The 18,452-nt window shown below is 42.3% G+C and overlaps 1 protein-coding gene across 1 annotated transcript in view; it reads left to right on the top strand.

Moving 5' to 3' along the window:
* The window catches only part of GUCY2F (guanylate cyclase 2F, retinal), a gene marked incomplete at both ends in the record, with an annotated part of 147,016 nt that overhangs the window by 86,590 nt on the left and 41,974 nt on the right, over nucleotides 1-18,452 (top strand). The window contains 5 exon segments of the mRNA XM_081043007.1: nucleotides 9,259-9,415; nucleotides 14,855-14,887; nucleotides 14,890-14,975; nucleotides 18,378-18,397; nucleotides 18,399-18,451. Coding sequence (XP_080899133.1) covers nucleotides 9,259-9,415; nucleotides 14,855-14,887; nucleotides 14,890-14,975; nucleotides 18,378-18,397; nucleotides 18,399-18,451 — 349 coding nt within the window.

Genomic DNA, 18,452 nt, shown 5'->3' on the forward strand with positions numbered 1-18,452 from the left:
AACGTAGAGCAAAGTGCTTCAGCTTTTCACCATTAAGTATGAGATTAGCTGTGGGCTTGTCGTATATGGCCTTTATTATGTTGAGGTATTTTCCTTCTATACCAATTTTAGTAAGTGTTTTAATCATCAATGGATGTTGTATCTTATCAAATGCTTTTTCTGCATCAATTGATAGAATCATATGATTTTTGTCCTTTATTTTGTTTATGTGATGTATCACATTGATGGATTAGCAGATGTTGAACCATCCTTGTACCCCGGGATGAACCCCTCTTGGTCGTGATGAATAATCTTTTTAATGCATTGTTGTATTCGATTTGCTAGAATTTTGTTGAGGATTTTTGCCTCTGTATTCATCAGAGATACAGGTCTGTAGTTTTCTTTTTTTGTGTTGTCCTTACCAGGTTTTGGTATCAGGGTAATGTTGGCCTCATAAAATCAGTTAGGGAGTACTGACTCTTCATCAATTTTTTGGAAGAGTTTGAGCAGGATTTTTATTAGATCCTCTTTGAAGGTTTGGTAGAATTCACTGGTGAAGCCATCTGGTCCAGGAGTTTTGATTTTGGGAAGGTTTTTGATTACTGATTCAATTTCGTTACTGTTGATCGTTCTGTTTAGATATTCCAGTTCTTCATGATTAAGCCTTGGAAGTCTATATGTTTCTAAGAACTTGTCCATTTCTTCTAAGTTATTGAATTTGGTGGCATATAGTCCTTCATAGTATTCTTGGATAACCCTTTGTATTTCTGTGGTGTCCGTGATAACTTCCCTTTTTCATTTCTGATTTTGTTAATTAGTGTCTTCTCTCTTTTTATCTTAGTTAGTCCAGCCAAGGGTTTGTCAATTTTCTTAATCTTTTCAAAGTCCCAGCTCTTCGTCAATTAATTTTTTTCCATTGTCTTTTTGTTCACTATTTCATTTAGTTCTGCTCTGATTTTTGTTATTTCCTTTCTTCTGCTGACCTTGGGTTTCGCCTGTTCTTCTTTTTTTAGATCTTTAAGGTGTAACATGAGGTTATTTATTTGGGATTTTTTTTGTTTCTTGAGATAGGCCTGTAATGATATAAATTTCCCTCTTAAAACTGTTTTCGCGGCATCCCAAAAATTTTGGTAGAATGTATTTTCATTGTCATTTTTTTCTATGTATCTTTTGAGCTCTCCTCTAATATCTTCCTTGACCCAGTCGTTCTTTAAAAGTATGTTGTTTAATCTCCATGTATTTGTGTTTTTTCCTGCTTTCTTTTTGCAGTTGATATCCAATTTCAAAGCTATGTGATCAGAGAATATGCTTGGTATGATTTCAATCTTGTTAAATTTGCTGAGTCTGATTTTGTTGCCCAATATATGGTCTATCCTTGAGAATGTTCCATATATACTCAAAAAGAATATATAGTCTGATGTTTTAGGATGAAGTGCTCTATATATGTCAGTTATGTCCATTTCATCTAATGTATCATTTAGCGCTGCTATTTTATTACTTATCGTTGTTTGGATGATCTATCTATAGCTGTCAGTGATGTATTTAAGTCCCCTACTATAATTGTGTTTTGGTCAATTTCTCCCTTTAGTTCTGTTAGTAGTTGGTTGGTATATTTCGGTGCTCCCTGATTGGGGGCATAAATATTGATGACTGTTATGTCTTCTTGTTGTATAGTCCCCTTTACCATTATGAAATGTCCATCTTTGTCTCTAGTTATCTTTTTCACCCTGAAGTCTGTTTCATCAGAAATCATTATGGATACACCTGATTTTCTCTGGGTACCATTTGCTTGGAGTGTCAATTTCAACCCTTTCAATTTGAGTCTATACTTGTCCTTGTAGCTGAGATGTGTCTCTTGGAGACAGCATATGGTTGGGTTTAGTTTTTTGATCCAATCTGCTACTCTGTGTCTCTTTATTGGTGAGTTCAGTCCATTTACATTTAGGGTGATTATTCATATGTGAGGATTTCCTGTCATTCTATCTTTAGTTTTCTGGTAAGGCTGTGTCTCCATTGTTTCTTTACCTTTTTGTTGTTGTCAATTATTTCTGTGTGGTGGTATTCTATGATGTTTTCCTTGTTTCTTCTTTTATTATGGTATATATTTCAGTTTTGGATGATTTTTGAGTGGTTACCCTTAAGTTTATGTAAAAGAAAGTTTGATATTTAGAGTATTCCATTTTCTTCAGCATGCTTACTTTCTCTATTCCCATATTCCAGTTCAGGCGTTTACGCTCCCCCTTTTTATGTCTCGGTTGCCACAAGTTGTCCCTGTTGATTGTGGTCTAATAGCCTTTTTACGTATTCCTTGTAGTGCAGTTCGTGTATTAGAAAATTCCCTCAGCTTCTGGATGTCTGGAAAGGTCTGTATTTCTCCTTCATATCTAAAGGAGATCTTTGCTGGACATATTATTCTTGGCTCATAATTTCTCTCTTTCAATAGTTTGAATAGTTGGTTCCATTCCCTCCTAGCTTGTAGAGTTTCTGCTGAAAAATCTGATGATAATCTAATGGGCTTTCCTTTGTAGGTTACCATCTTCTTTTCCCTGGCTGCCTTGAGGATTCTTTCTTTGGTGTTAATTTTAGACAGCTTCAATACAATGTGCCTTGGTGAAGTCCTGTTGGGATTGAGGTAATTAGGTGTTCTATTTGCTTCTTGGATTCGAGGATCCAGTTCTTTCCACAAGTTTGGGAAGTTCTCATCGACGATTTGTTTGAATATATTCTCTGTTCCCTTCTCTCTTTCTTCTCTTTCTGGTATGCCCATTATTCTTATATTGCTCTTTCTGATGGAGTCAGAAAGTTCTTGTAGAGTTCTTTCATTTCTTTTAAGTCTCAAGTCTCTTTCTTCTTCCATCTGTGTAAATTCCAGGTTCCTATCTTCGATGTCACTGATTCTTTCCTCCATCTGGTCAACTCTACTACCTAAGCTGGATATTTGATTGTTAATTTCTTCTATTGAGTTCTTAATCTACAGAAATTCTATTTGGTTCTTTTTCAAAATTTCAATCTCTTTTGTAAAACGCTCATGGTGTTCTTTGATTGTGTTTCTGAGTTCATTATACTGACTTTCTTTGTATTCTTGCATCTCGTTCAGATTTTTCAGAATTGCAATCTTGAATTCTCTGTCATTTAAATCACATATTTCCATATTTCTAAGTTCCTTTTCTGGAGACTTTTCACTTTCTTTCTGAGCTATCTTGTTGCCTTGGTTATTCATGGCAATCACTGATTTACTATTTCTCTTCCTAGACATCTACAGGAGTGGCTTCTGCAACAGGTTGATAGGTATGCGAAGAGCTTTTGAAGTTCCAAAGCTCTTTCTGCACCAGATTCAGAGCCCGTTTGTTTCAGCAGTTCTGTTTACTCCTGCAGGGATCCGCCCAGATAGGTGGGGCCAGGGGCAGGGTGAGTTGTGAGAGGTGGCCTAGAGCAATGGTGGCGACCACCACCACAGCCAGTCCTGCTTCCACAGCTCCCTCCTTTTTCCCGGAACTTTTTGAGCTGCGAATCTGTGTCTGTGGTCCACAGTTCTCAGAGCAGCAAATATTCTGTCCTTTGATCTGACACTGCTACTTTATGGCTTCTGGCACCGGGCAGGTGGGGGCGGGGCGAGCTCTGGGAGGGTAGGGAGGGGGCGGCTAGTCTCCGTGCCTAAGGCTTCTGTTCTCTGCTCCTCAGTGAGGGCTTAAACCACCAATTTCAGCCCTCTATCCTCAGTCTTTGCTCCGAGATCTGCTGTGAGCAAGCGTTGGGTTCAGCCGTTTTGTATACTGTCCCCTCAGCCCTGTGGGCCATAAGTGGAGCCCTAGCAGTCCAAGTCTTTTTCTCTCCCACAGCTGCAGCTGCGGTAGTTCCAGGATGCAGTGAGCACGGAACACTGAGCTAGGTCTGCGTCCTGCGCCCGCGCGACTCCGTCTCCGCAGTTCTCCTCTCCCTCCTCCCCCGCTCGCGCGATTCACCCACCTGGAGGTGAATTCAGCAGTGGGCCTCTTTGTCTTGCCTGTCTGCTGTGCAGTGAGTCCTTTGTTGAGTTATTGCTGTCCGATTCGTTGTAAATTCCAGGGGAGCGCTACAGAGGCTCACCTCACGCCACCATTTTTCCCCCTTCTCGGTTATTTCATTCTTAATTTCTTCTATTGAGTTCATAATTTCCAGAAATTCCCTTTGGTTCTTTTTTTTTCTATTTCAATCTCTTTGGTAAAATGCTTATGTTGTTGTTTGATTGTGCTTCTGAGTTCATTAAACTGCCTTTCTGTGTTTTCTTTTATCTTGCTGAGTTTTTTTCAGAACTGCAATCTTGAATTCTCTGTCATTTAAATCACATATTTCCATATCTTTACCTTCCTTTTCTGGAGACTTTTCACTTTCTTTCTGAGCTGTCTTGTTGCCTTGGTTATTCATGGCAATTACTGATTTATTATTTCTCTTCCTAGACATCTACTAGAGTGGCTTTTGCAACAGGTTGATAGGAAGATTTCTTTGTTTTGTTTTCTAGTACTTGTTGGTAGAATGTTTTATTTTCTCTCCGACTGCAGCCTTTTTTTTCCTCTCTCACACAACAGTGCTATGTTTTCTCTGCACTATTCCAGCTTCTCACCCAATGGGGGGATTCCCTGGGAAACCGTTTTCTCCTCTGTTAACAGTTCGCCTGGGTCATAGGGTTTCACGTCCCTGTGGGAATGCGGAGAGCTTTTGAAGTTGCAAAACTCTTTCTGCACCAGATTCAGAGCCCGTATGTTTCAGTAGTTCTGTTTACTCCTGCAGGGAACCACCTGGATAGGTGGGGCCAGGGGAGGGGTCAGTTGTGAGAGGTGGCCCAGAGCAATGGTGGTGACCACCACCATAGTCGGTCCTGCTTCCACAGCTCCCTCCCCTTTGTTAGAACTAGTTGGGCTGTGAATCTGTGTCTGCGGTCTACACTTCTCAGAACAGAAAGTATTCTGTTCTTTTGATCTGACACTGTGTCATGCGGGGCGGCCTGCGGGGTCTCAGCTACCGCTCCTCACATAAGAACTCAGGATGTGGCTAGTCAAAAAGGAACACCCACGGAGCCATAGATAGGGGTGTCCTAACACTATAGTCTCACTGGAGGCAGGAATGACACGACATGTGACCTGCTGTCTGCTTTTCTGGCAACTGACCGATGACTCTCCTTGACTCCACTCCCAAATGCAGCCACGGCAGTTATATTAGTGGCCAATGGCTCAAGGGTTACAGCTGACGGCCAACTAGCCACAGCTGATGGCCATTTAGTACCTGAGCCAGAACCTTTCTATGTGAGGCCGAAAGCCTGGAAACTGCTCTCTGCAGCTCTGTCCCCACACTCCACCCGTGTAGGGTCTCGCCTCACAATCTTCAGGACAAGCGTCTTCTGCGAGGGTCCCTGTGCCATGTTAGCCTATTGGCAACTACGGATGAAAAGAAACAGCAATCTTAGCAACCAACAATGGCAAATTCCTTCCATCTGGGAGGATGCATGCTAGCTTATTTTCCTGGGAAAGGAGGGTCGCTGCCTGACATCTTTCCCGCTTTGTGGTACAGACCATTATGGCTGTTCTGTACCCTTTGTTGCAGGGACGGATGTACTGTCACGAAGGCTATCTTTTCCATCTTGCCTGGGAAGCAGGGAATGTTGTCTGCTCCCTTATCCCATAAACGTAGTAGCCATGCCGAGACTGGCTCTCCAGGGCTCTGTCTGTACCGCCTCCCCAACTCCTGCAACTCAGTGGGAGTGTAAGGGGTATAGATTGTGAACTCAGCACAGTTGTGTTGCCGGCACCAATGCCCCCGGGGCCCAAATGTTGCTCACGTTTTACTCTTTGCTTCAACATTGGCTGGGGTTGGGGGTTGGGAGTTACATTGTCTCCACTCGCTTTCTCTGCTTCTGCCTCAGAGTCTCCACTGTGGGGCCCCTCTTCTAACAGGCAGACCCGAGCTTCCAGAGCTTCCAACCGGCACACCTGGTCTGGCACCTGGGCCATTTCATTAAGCACATTTTCCGTGTTGAGGCTCAAGGCCGTGAGGAACATCCAACCCTTGTGGTTGGCTGTAGCCTTCTCCTCCTCTGGCAGCCGCTTAGCCAGATCCTGCAGGGCTCTCTCCATGCTGGGCAGAGAGCCGTCCATGTCCTCCCTCCCTTTGTTGGGAGTCCATCTCCTGAGAACAGTGGCCACTGGACTCCACACACTATGTGGGGGCCACATGTCCTTCTGCCCAGAATCAGACTCCATTTCTACCTGGTTGGAATCTTGCTCACTGTGCCAGGTGTCTGAGTGGGTGGAGGCCTCCGTGTTAAATGTCCACAACCCTTGGAGCCTAAGGCCACAGCAGATCACCAAAATGAAGGCAACGCCCTACTTGGCCAACAGGGTGGTGTGCCAGCTGGAGGCTTGAGTCTCCCAAGCAGACCACGCCTCCCGTTCCTGGTGTCCCTTCTCATGGGCCTCCTAAATCTGAACTCTCACACACACAAACCGTTCCACCATGCTTCAGTAGGTTTTGGCCAACACCGTACCCTGCTTACTAAACTGAGCTTATATATGTATAAACTGCTCCAGTACATTTCGGAGAGTTTCGGCTGACACCACACCCTGCTCCCTGCGCCATTTGTCATGCGGGAAACCGTGCTTGCTGCATTTGTCACACAGGGCAGCCTGCAGGATCTCAGCTCCCGCTCCCCACATAAGAACGCAGGATGTGGCTAGGCCATAAAGGAACACCCACGGAGCCACAGGTAGGGGAGACATACTAGCTTAGTCTCACTGAAGGCTGGATTCACATGAAGTGCGACCTGCTGTCTGGTTTTCTGCCAACCGATTGACGACTCTCCTCGACTCCACTCCCAAATGCAGCCATGGCAGTTATATTAGTGGCCAATGCCTCAAGGGTTACAGCTGACGGCCAACTAGCCACAGTGGATGGCCATATACTACCCGAGCTAGCACCTTTCCACTTGAGGCCGAGAGCCTGGAAACTGTTCTCTGGGGCTCTGTCCCCACACACTGCTACTGTTCCGCTTCTAGCACTGGGAAGGTGGGGGTGGGGTGAGCTCCAGGAGGGTAGGGAGGGGCGGCTAGTCTCAGTGCCTAAGACTTCCATTCTCTGCTCTGTAGTGAGGGCTTAAATCATCATTTTCAGCCTTCTTTCCTCAGTCTTTTCTTTGACGTCTCTGCTGTGAGTGTTGGGTTCAGCCGTGTTATATGCTGCCCCCTCAGCCCTGTCGGCCATAAGTGGAACCCTAGCAGTCCCTCTCCCGCAGCTGCGGTAGTTCTGGGATACAGCGAGCTTGGAGCACTGAGCTAGGTCTGTGTCATACACCCTCGCAGCTCTGTCTCTGCACTTCTCCCTTCCCTCTTCCCCTGCTCGCACGATTCACCCACCTTTAGGTGAATTTAGTAGTGGGTCTCTTTGTCTTGCCTGTCTGCTGTGCAGGGAGTCCTTTGTGGAGTTATAGTTGTTTGATTAGTTTTAAATTCCAGGGCAGATTTACAGAGGCTCATCTCACGCCACAATTTTGATGACGTATTGGCCTAACCTTTTTATAGAGTTTCCTCATTCCAACTCTTAATAAAATAAGTGTGATTGGCCTCCTTTTACAGAGGCTCAGAGAAGCTAAATGAAGTATACTTTGTTATAGAATGTCTGCCACACATAGTAGGTACTCAATAGTTATCAGCCAAATATTAAGTGGCAGAGCTGATAATAGAATCCAAATCTCATTACAGAGGGTAAAGGGGGAGGGGGTGGTAGATGAGTGTAAAGGGGATCAAATATATAGTGATGGAAGGGGAACTGTCTCTGGGTGGTCAACACACAATGTGATTTATAGATGATGTAATACAGAATTATACACCTGAAATCTATGTAAGTTTACTAACAATTGTCACCCCAATAAACTTTAATTAAAAAAAAGAGGAAAAGAATCCAAATCTCCTGATTCCTATTCTAATACTCTTTCCACTCACCTTACATGTAAGGTCCCATGAGTTAAGGAAGAAGCATATAAATGATGGTCCTCTCAGGCCCATGATGAATGAAACCAAACATTAGATAACCTGGGGGTAATCTTACCCACTTCAGACTCTTTTTGGAACTAGTGGGGACTACAGACTTTTTGAGGGCACGAGATATAAAGCATACAATTACAAAGGGGTATCAGGCTAGCAAATAGATCCAGATACTTAAATGGGCTCGGCGTAAACATTTCTAAGTTGATTGCACTAGAATATGGATTTATTTATACGTGAATGATTGAACCCATCTGATAGAGTCCTTGTAGATCACATTTGATTGTCATATAAAGCTGCCAAGCAAGATGCAAAATCAGTAGTATTCATATTTCTTTATTGTCCATTTTCAATTACAAAAATAATGTATTAAATTAAATTTTAAAATAAATGTCAAAATAAAAGCATGTATAAGGAAAATATTGATATTTACTCAACCTTCCTTTATACTTTCCCCCAAATTAGCCACTGCTAACAATTTGATGATTAGCCTTGTAATTCATTTTATGTGTTTTTACATACATTATAGATTTTGTTTGCTTTTTAAAATACATATTGTCGCATAATTCTGCAACTTACTAATTTTCACTTTACGGCTGAGAGATGTTTCCCTGTCAGTACATATAGATCTACCTTATTATTCTTAACTGCTGCAGAATATTCCATAGTTTAGATATACCATAATTTGGACATTCCCTGCTTGATTGGTATTTATTGTATTTCCAATTATGAGAGATTAAAAAGCAGAGCTACAATAAGAATATTTGTATATATTTTCTTGCACAGATGTGGAAATATTTCTTGGAGAAGTAGAATCCTGAGGTCACTGGATATGCATACTTTCAGTTTTAATAGCTATTGCCAATTAGCCCAGCCAAAAGGCTGTACAAATTTCCTTTCTTGCCAAAAGGGGATGAGAGTTGGGCTAGACCTTTGAGGGGGGAAATCAGAATCTTCAAATTCTTGGCAATTATATATGTATGAATCCATCCTGTGTTTGAAATGGTAATAAATCTTCCCATAACACACACTTCTCTGTACACACAAGGTGTGATTCTTCATCAAAGCATCAAACTTTAGAACTAAAAGGGACCTGAAGCAATTCTTGTTGTCCAAGTTATGCTTTGCCTGTATATAAGAAAAAACAAAACAAAACACACTGAATTTTGGATCATAATAGCTCATGCCATTTACAATCTCAGACAGTGACTCTAAAAGCACAAAATAATTAAATAAGTTGCTAAATTAATCCTGTTTGTATCATCTGCAGGGCATGAAGTACTTACACCACAGAGAGTTTGCTCATTGGAGGCTAAAATCTCAGAACTGTGGGGTAGATGGGCGTTTTGTACTAAAGGTGACAGATTATGGCTTTAATGACATCCTGGCAGCACTAAGACTCTCCCAAGAGGAACCTTCTGCTGAAGGTAAGCAATGTATTTTACCCTTCTGATGCACACAAGGTAACTCCAAAGTTCAAATGCGAATATGCACTGAATTAAAGCCTCAGGCTGATTCAACTCCCCACTTTTCTTGAGAATTGAGCCTCATTTCTAAACCAAAGTATGTAGTTGAATGAAATCTGCAGGCTGTAATCTCTGCACAGCGTAACCTTCAGAACAAAGCCTGTGCAATAATGTTGAGTTTTTGCAGTAGTAGAATTAAGCCACATTGTTTGGTAACTCTAGGTGTCCCTGGAGAAACTTACTGAGCACCAGGCACACAGTAGGTGCACAATAAATACTTGTCAGATTGAATGTAAGGTAATTTGGTAGCTGGATCCCCACAAAGCATATTCTGGAATGCGATGTCACTATAGCCTACCCTCACTGTCTCTGTTAGAGAGAAAGGAGCAAGGAGGGGGTCCTAGTAAGTAAATGCTTTATGGGTTATGTGGGATGGTTTCAGACAGAACTATGGCATTCTAGTAAGTTAAGTATGCATGCCTGGAATGTCTAATTTGTGTTTTTGTCTTCTGTTTAATGCACTAGTGGCAGCACCAAACAATGACTGTAGGGATCCTAACAGATCAAATAGGAGAAATCTGAGGTGGGGAGTGGGAGTGGGTGAATGAGAACTAAGAGGAAATGAATTGATGGAAGAGAGGGAGAAACAAAGAGAAAGAGTAAGAAGGAGAAACAATGAATTGGGTTAAAGACATATAGGAAACTTGGGCATTAAGTTTTAACCAGTATTCAAGGGCAAAGAAGAGAGAGAGAGAGAGACACAAAAAACACGAAAACACGGACAACCTGAAAAGACAGGAGAGATACAAAATGACAATCTATACTCATATTCTTAGAAGGATCTTTGGCATTATAAGTTTCAAAACTGTTGACTTCACTACATGGGAAAAACGAAGAATGAAAGACAGAGAGACACATGAACAGATAAAGATAGACAGTCCAGTCATCACTTGGCATCACCTTCGTGCTTTACAAAGCTCATGGAATATTAACCTTTAGGGCATCATGTAGTTCAACTGTCTCATTTTACATATGAGACCGTGTTTCCCTGAAAATAAGACCTAGCCGGACAATCAGTTCAAATGTGTATTTTGGAGCAAAAATTAATATAACCCAGTATTTATTATTATATTATATTGTATCGTATCATATCATATCATATATTGTATCGTATCGTATCATATCGTATCGTATCGTATCATATCATATCATATCATAGGCCTGGTCTTATATTATAGTAAAATAAGATTGGGTCTTATATTAATTTTTGCTCCAAAAGACGCATTAGAGCTGATTGTCTGGCTAGGTCTTATTTTCGGGGAAACACGGGATAACTGAGTCTCAACATTTTCCCAACTCATACAGCTATTTAGCAGCAGTTCCAGGAATTCAATTCTGATCTTCTGAAGACTAGCCCCTACACCCAGCTAAATGAAAACTTATCATTGTTTCCCCTTTCTCTGCCCATCCATGCTTTGGAGGACTTGAAGCTCTGGGTAATCAAACAAACAAACAAACAAAACACATAAAAACAAAAAAACAAACAAAACAAAGCATGTGATATTCTCTTTCTCTCCCTCTCTCTCTCTCTCCCCCTCCCTCCCTCCCTTCCTCTTTTCTTCCCTCTCTCCCTCCTTCGCTCCCTCCATTCTTGTTGTCCACTTAGTCCTATGGTTATTACTTGGCTAATTCCAATTCCAATGCTTGGAGTAGTTTCCTGGTGTTAATGCTAGGATGTTAGGACAACAGCTGCAGCATCAAGTCCTTAGCTTCCTGTCAAAATTAGTCATCTACGAAAGATAAAACACAATGCATTGCATAGCTTCCCAGAGTTCCATTTAATTCACAGGTTGACAACTTTCAAACTTAAGAAATTCTGGTTTTAGAGCAAGAAAAGGATAGTTGTTGTTATTGTTATTGGTGATGGTGGTGTGTATGTGTGTGGACTATGTTTGTCTTTTTCTCTTCCTCTCTCTCTCTCTCTCAGTGTTTTGTTTCACTCTCCAAATTGCAATGGCAGTCTGGATGCTCAATCCATTCTTCACACACTGCAGCCAGAGGGAGTTTTCTAAATGGCAGATCTGTTCATGTTAAAGCTGTGCCAAAATTCACTGAAGGGCTTCCCACTGCTCTTAGGATAAAGTTCAAATTCTTTTATATGGCTTACCAGACCTGCATGGTCTGGGCCTTGCAGACCTTTCATGCTTATTCACTCCCCCTCCATATCTATGCTCTACCAATGCTGAACTCCTTCCAGCTGTGTATTTACACCAGGCTTTCTCTTACTTCCAGACCTTCGCAATGCTGTGCCCATTGCCTGGGACACTTCCCTCCCCACTCTGTTGTACACTCATCAGAGTCTGGCTAAATTCTCCTTCTTTAAGCCTCAACAGAAATACCACTAATTCCAGAGGCTTTCCATGACCCCTTATGCTGGGCTAAGGTCTTTTTTTTTTATGATCCTGTAGCGCTTTGAACTTAATTGTAATACCACACTTTGTTGCTATTACATGTTTAATTAGCTGTTTTCTCTCTATATTTAAACTATAAGCTCTGTGAAGGCTAGAAACAGGTTTTTTTTCCCTCAGTGCCTTTCACTACCTGACAGGGTAAATGTTTGTTGCATCAATGAATGGGTTAAATAAAATAAAATGAAGAAACTTGCTGCTCCCTCTCTTAGATGACAGGGCTAATATAATTTTAATAATTGGAAAGCTCTTGGCGGTCATGTGGCTCAACTTTCATTTCACAGATGGGGAAACTGAGGTTCTGAAATGTGAGCTAATTCATGACCAAGCTGAGATTTTTGAACCCAGGTCTCTTGCCTTCCAGCTCTGTGTTCTTTTGTACTGCACCACACTGGCTGTCTAAAGGTGATTTTATCACCATAGCAAGGCTCAGAGTTATAATAGTACTGCCTTCAGCAGATACAAAACAAGCTAAGGTAATTTTTCTAGTTTGCCTGAGAGTTCAAGTCTAATGGTAGATAGTGGCTCTTACTTGGCTCTGGAGTGGGAATGGGGAAATGGGGTGGGCTGTAAGTGTCTTCATTACTGCCTACTCTCAATTATATAAGGATAGTGCAGATAAAGCCTCATTTTAGCCATTAACAACATACATGTAAGTGCTCTCTGAAAATACTATTTGGTAATGATTGAATTTAATAACCCAGCTTTTTACCAGAGAGTTTTGTCCTCTTTTCCCTTCTTGTGCTTTTATATGTGCAGGGAGAGAGGATGCCAGTCAGAAGCAGGCACATACCATTTTCCCTGCTCCCAAATATCCCTGCTGTCCTCTCCCCAAAATGATACGCCTGAAATCCCATAGTCAGAAATGTCTTCCTTTGACTTAAGTGTCATTCAATCTTTTCAGTTTTATTTGTAAATATCATTCCATCTAGACAATAAAACATAAGGGCAAAATCACTGTAGGGAGCATATCAGATACTTTCATGCGGGTGGGGGTGGGGGAGAACAAAGGCTGAGGATACTTGGAGGACAAATAGAGAACATGAGTATATGATGGAGGGTAAGGTTAGAATTCCCTGTTTTACCATTTTGATCAGGATTGACTTAAAATACGAATTTCCAAGTTGAGTTTCTCTTTCCTGGGTTTCTCTAACAAACCAAAATAATCTCAGACCTTTCATTCTCCTTCCTGCTTCATAGGAACTCTTCCCCTGGAGTCCCTTCCCACTACCTCAAATTTAACAAGATGAAAAGTAAGACAGTACTTCCTCCCTGCCACCTCCACCCACAGCAGACATATTTTTTTAGTCTTTCTATGTGGTCATCAACTTGTTGTTTACTACGAGTTTCTCCCCTTCTCAGAGCACATTGCGCTACCCCCAGTCCTGTCACTTCCCTCTCCATTGCTGCCTTCTGACTTCCGATATATCTGGTTCCCATCCTGCTGCTGCCATTCCCACCCCCATTCAAGGCCCTTTCACCTTGCATCTAGCTCTTACTGTAATAACTTCCTAGCTGGTCTCCCTGTCTCCAGCCTCTCTCATTCTTCAATCCAGTTTGTGCAGTTTGCCAGATTAATCTTCCTGAACATGGTTTTCATCAAATCCCTCTCCAACTCTTGCACCCCTACTGCCTTTTGTATTCACTCCAAATGCCTTCATTTGGCTCTCAGGGCCTCTCACCTTCTGCCCTTATTCTTCCAGCCACCCTCCCTCCCCCACCTTATCAACCCCATTTCTCATTTCTCATTATTTCTTAACAGAGCCATTCTCTTCAGCCAAGCTAATCTGTTTACCACCACCCCCATCTGCAATTTGCTCCTTTCTATCTCTGTTCTTTTGCACATACTGTTCTTTCTAAGAAGAAAGCCATTACCCTCTCAGCTCTAGGAAACTGCATTCTCACCAATCTTAACAAGCTCTTTTAAGATTTAACATTTCCAGGAAGACTTCTTGGATTAAGTTGATCATCTCAGTTTTTTATTTGTTTTAACCTCATGGAATTGTCAATATTTAACCATTTTTGACCAATAGAACTGGAAATTTCAAATGGTTCAGTGTAAGACACTCCTTCCAACTTTTGACTATTCTATTTACATCGTTAATGTATATTTCTTTACATATCGCTTAAAGAGTGCTCCCAAAATATTTCTGAGCCTCTGACCGTCATAACTCTCTGGAAACAGAAATATCTTTTTACCCCAATGGGGCCTGAAATGGAGCAGAACACACAGTGAGAGCTCAATTTTGACTTTTAATAGATGCATTTGCCTGCACTATATTGTGGGCCTCATCGCTACTGGACTGTGAACTCTGAGAAGGCAAGGGCAAGGCCTAATTCATCTCTGGAACCACCCCTGCACTAGCACAGTTCCTGGTACATAGCAGACCCTCAATAAATATTTGAAGAACTGAGTTGAAGGAATTGTTGCATCTTTGTGTTCTGTAAGGAACAGAGGAGGACTGGGGATCCTCTTTTCCTTTTAGAGAAGACCCAGAGAAAGCAACTTGTGAATCCCTGAGCTCCAGCAAAATCAAATTACCAGACACATATAGATCTTGGCAAACAACAAATCCATGGCAACCAGTCTGGCAGTGCATTTGCCTTTCCCTGGACCTGCCAACTGCTACTTACATGCTCAAGAGAGCAAGAAAGCAAACACCAGATAGTTTTTCTACTTTGAGCTTCTATGTCCTTCCCTACACCTCTGCAGTTTCTACCTGCATGGTCCTGGGCTGGGGAGAGTAGTATGCTTTCTTTGTGTGCAATTCTTTAGGTTCATAGATTCAGACCCTTGGTAGGCACTAGCATGCCAGTCTGTCTAAAAAAATACAAAGCAGTCAATGAAACAACACCCTTGCAGCCCTTGAGGGCACTGCAAGTACTGCCAGTTAATCCTTCCTGCATTCATCACACAATGCTTTCTTTTCAGAGTTGCTGTGGACGACCCCTGAACTGTTGAGAGCCTGAGGGGCAGCAGGTTAAGTTCTTTTGCAGGAAACATCTATAGCTTTGCCATCATCATGCAAGAAGTGATGGTCCTTTTCCAAACTGTGACATAAGCCAGGGGCCTACAGGACCTATGCCAGTCTTTTATTTTAGCAGCCCCCTCTACTCCTCTGAGTCACTTCCTGCCAGGTATTTCAGTATCCCTCATGGTACTACTGGATGGCAAAGTTCTCCCATGCTTTAACTGTGACATGCTGCAGGCTTTCATCCTCATCGCCCATCAAAATGTTTGGCCAAAAGCCAAATGGATGGTAAAAACAAGTAGGCAAAAGTTTGAGGGGAAGCAGGATATTTGCATATGTTAAAAGTATGAATCCACTAGATATTTACTAATTTCAAGTGTAAAAATACTAAGTTTATGCTATACTCCACATAGCATAAGAAAGATAGTCAATGGTATTGTAACAGCTGTATAAGATGTCACAGGGGTACTAGTTTGGGAGAGGGGGGTTAACACTTTGAAGGGTATAAATGTCTAACTATTACATTGCTTTATACACCTGAAACTAATAAAAAATAAGTTTACTAGTGAAAGATCCTTCAGAAACCACCTTAACCAAGTGATCAAGTCACACCCACAGCATGTACCCCAATATGATGCACTAAGAGGGCATAACGCCACCTCTCTGGCATTCTTGTCAAAAGTGCATAACCTCGACATCAGACACACCCAACTGAGAGGCATTCTACAAAATAACTGGCCGATACTTATCAAAAGTATCAAAGTCATGAAAGACAGGGAGAGAATGAGGAGCCATCGAAGATTGGAGGAGACTGAGACACAACAATTAAATCCAATATGGGATAGTGAATTGGGTTGTGGCATAGAAAAGAAATATTGGAGGGGGTGGAAACTGATGACATGACAATGAAGACCCTAGATTAGCAATAGTAACAATATTAACTTTCCTTGTCCGATGGTGGTATATTTGTAAGTTGCTAACATTAGGGGAAGCTGAGTGAAGGGTATAGAGGCAATTGTACTCTTTTCTGGAAGTCTAAATTTATTTTAAAACAGGATTTTAAAAACGCAAACAGAAAAAATCCCCAAATAGCTACCCTTTGCCCCACTCAGAGTACTGTATCATTCCTCTACTCAAGGCTCCCCAACTGTGTCCCATCAATTGTTAAATGAAGCACACATTCCTCACATGACATATGAGGCTCTTTACAGTCTGGCCTCTAACCACCTCTCTAGGCTTGTCTTCTGACACACCCCACACTCCAGCTAAACCATATGACTAGCATTGCGCTGAAAGCACCATGGTCTCTCCCTCCTCAGTGCCTTCACACACACTGTTCACAATAACTGGAATGCCCTCACCTCACCTTGCCTCATACAACTTTTGTCACCTCCTTTGGGAAGCCTTCTCTGACCTTTTTAGTGTGAGTCAGGTGCCCCCTCTGTGCTCACCTTTGTGTATGTCTGCTAGAGCGCTTATATTACTGGTCATTGTTTATCTCTTCAGTTGGACTATGAGCTTCTCAAGGGTGTGAATCGTGCTGGACCTACACTGAGAGGTGACCCATTCAAGTCAATGGTGCTCTGAGAAAGGGACAAGGACTCCCTCTACTAGAGGATGGTTGGGCCGGTCGTGCCCCAAGGGGTTAATTCACAGGACATCTGTTGTACTTAGAGCAGGGTGCTGTGATGGAGAAACCATTACTTGTATAGGCCAACCTGGGTTAAAGGAGCTGAAGGTATGATGTCACAAGGAGCTGAAAAGTCAGAGGCAACAGCTGGAATTCTTAGAATTCTTTCATAGGGACAAGGGGATGAAGCAGCACTGTTGGAGTGTTACAGCCAATGGGAAGGGCACACTGCTGGGGCAAGCAAGGTTTGGATGATGATGAAGATGTTAGAGTTGGGGTTGTGGGGAGGGGACTAAGGATAGGAAATAAGCTGAAGAGATAGTCAGGGCTTGGATTTTATTCTGAGCGTTATAAGAAGTCATGAATGGGTTTTAAGCAAGAAATCGGCATGGCCTCAGTCATGTTTTAGGAATGGTTTGGAGAAGGCTAGGCAGGAAACAGAGAGACCCGTTTGAGGCCTAGCACAGGTTGCTGGGGCCACTGAAGGCTAACCATTTCATCCTACTTCCAGGGAGTTTTCTCCCCTTGTAAAAAGGGCAGTCTGACTGATCTAGACCACTGGTCACTAATGTATCTGAATTTGGAGTTTAAAACTCCCAGTTGAGGTCTGAGGCATTTGGAACAAGGACAGTGTTGTAGAGTGAGACTGCCTCGGATTAAATTTGAATTCTGTCACTTACTAGCCATGTGACTTTAAGTAAATTACATACTCTCTCTCTGCCCCAGTTTTCCCTTCTGAGAAATGAATAGTTCCTACCTCATCTGTGTGTAATGTGAATCAAGCGAAACAATGCATGCAAAGTCCTCACTCAACCCATAGTCTGATAAATGTTCCACTGAAAGCAGAGTTCAAGGACCAGCAGCCAGGAGGATCCCAAGTAGGCCCTGAATGATTTACTGGAATTCTTAATTTCCATTCCCTAGGGACCATGCAGGGCCCTAGTCTGTATCTGAGCTGGGCTTAGGCCTTTGGGGATGGTCATGGGGGGAGTGGTTGTCCTAATGAAGTAGGAATATGTCTCTGTGAGTCCTCAAATGATGTAGGGGACTTTTGAGTGAGTGAGTGCCGGGATCATGTCTCATGAGACCAAAGAATGGAAACACGGACTCAGCAGAGGCAAAAAGTTTTAAAAAGAGGATAGTTTATTGAAAGCAAAGGGTTAGAGCTTCCAAGCGGGAGGGGCTCCCGAATAGGGGTGCCCAGTGACTGAGGCAAAAGCTCTTACTTTTCTACCTTCCCTTGCCTGTTTGGGGAAGGGGAGCTGGCACCTTTTAATGAAATTTGTCTACCAGGTTTGTTCTGCTTGCCCATCCTGAAGGAATTAGCAAAATAACCCACTCTTATCTATCAGATATGCTCCATTTGTCAGGCAAAAGGAATTTTATGATTAACCTCAAGGTGTTGTTACATTTTGTCCTGGAGCGAAGGAGTGATTTCAAAACCGGGAGTTCCAGGATATGGTTATCTTTGTTTATTCTACCAGGGACCTCCCTGTCCACCTAAGGACATGCTAACTAACCTGTCTCACTACTGTGGGGATTGGAAGGCTTATATGAGTTAGGGATGAGTGAAGGGAGCCAAGTCATTGGAGTGTTATCATTGACACCAGACAAGCCACATCTGAAACCTAGCAGAAGCAGGATAAAGCTGTGCCTAATGATACCAATAGCTCAGTTGACTAATTTTTCATTTCCTGTTCAATTGACTGATGCAACCTTTGCTCCGGTACAATTTATATTCATTCCACTGAAGGAGAAAACAAGGCTTCCTTTGATTTCTCCTGACCAATCCCTTTCTTGGCTAAAACTCAATTATCTTTGCTAAATATTGATGCTTTTCCCATAATTTGTAGACCTTTCTTTTCTTGCTTCTGAACAGAAATTATAGACAGACTTAAGAAACCTTCTCCTGTGTACAGACCAGTGGT

Source organism: Rhinolophus hipposideros, assembly GCF_964194185.1.
Source record: "Rhinolophus hipposideros genome assembly, chromosome: X".
Lineage (NCBI taxonomy): Eukaryota > Metazoa > Chordata > Mammalia > Chiroptera > Rhinolophidae > Rhinolophus > Rhinolophus hipposideros.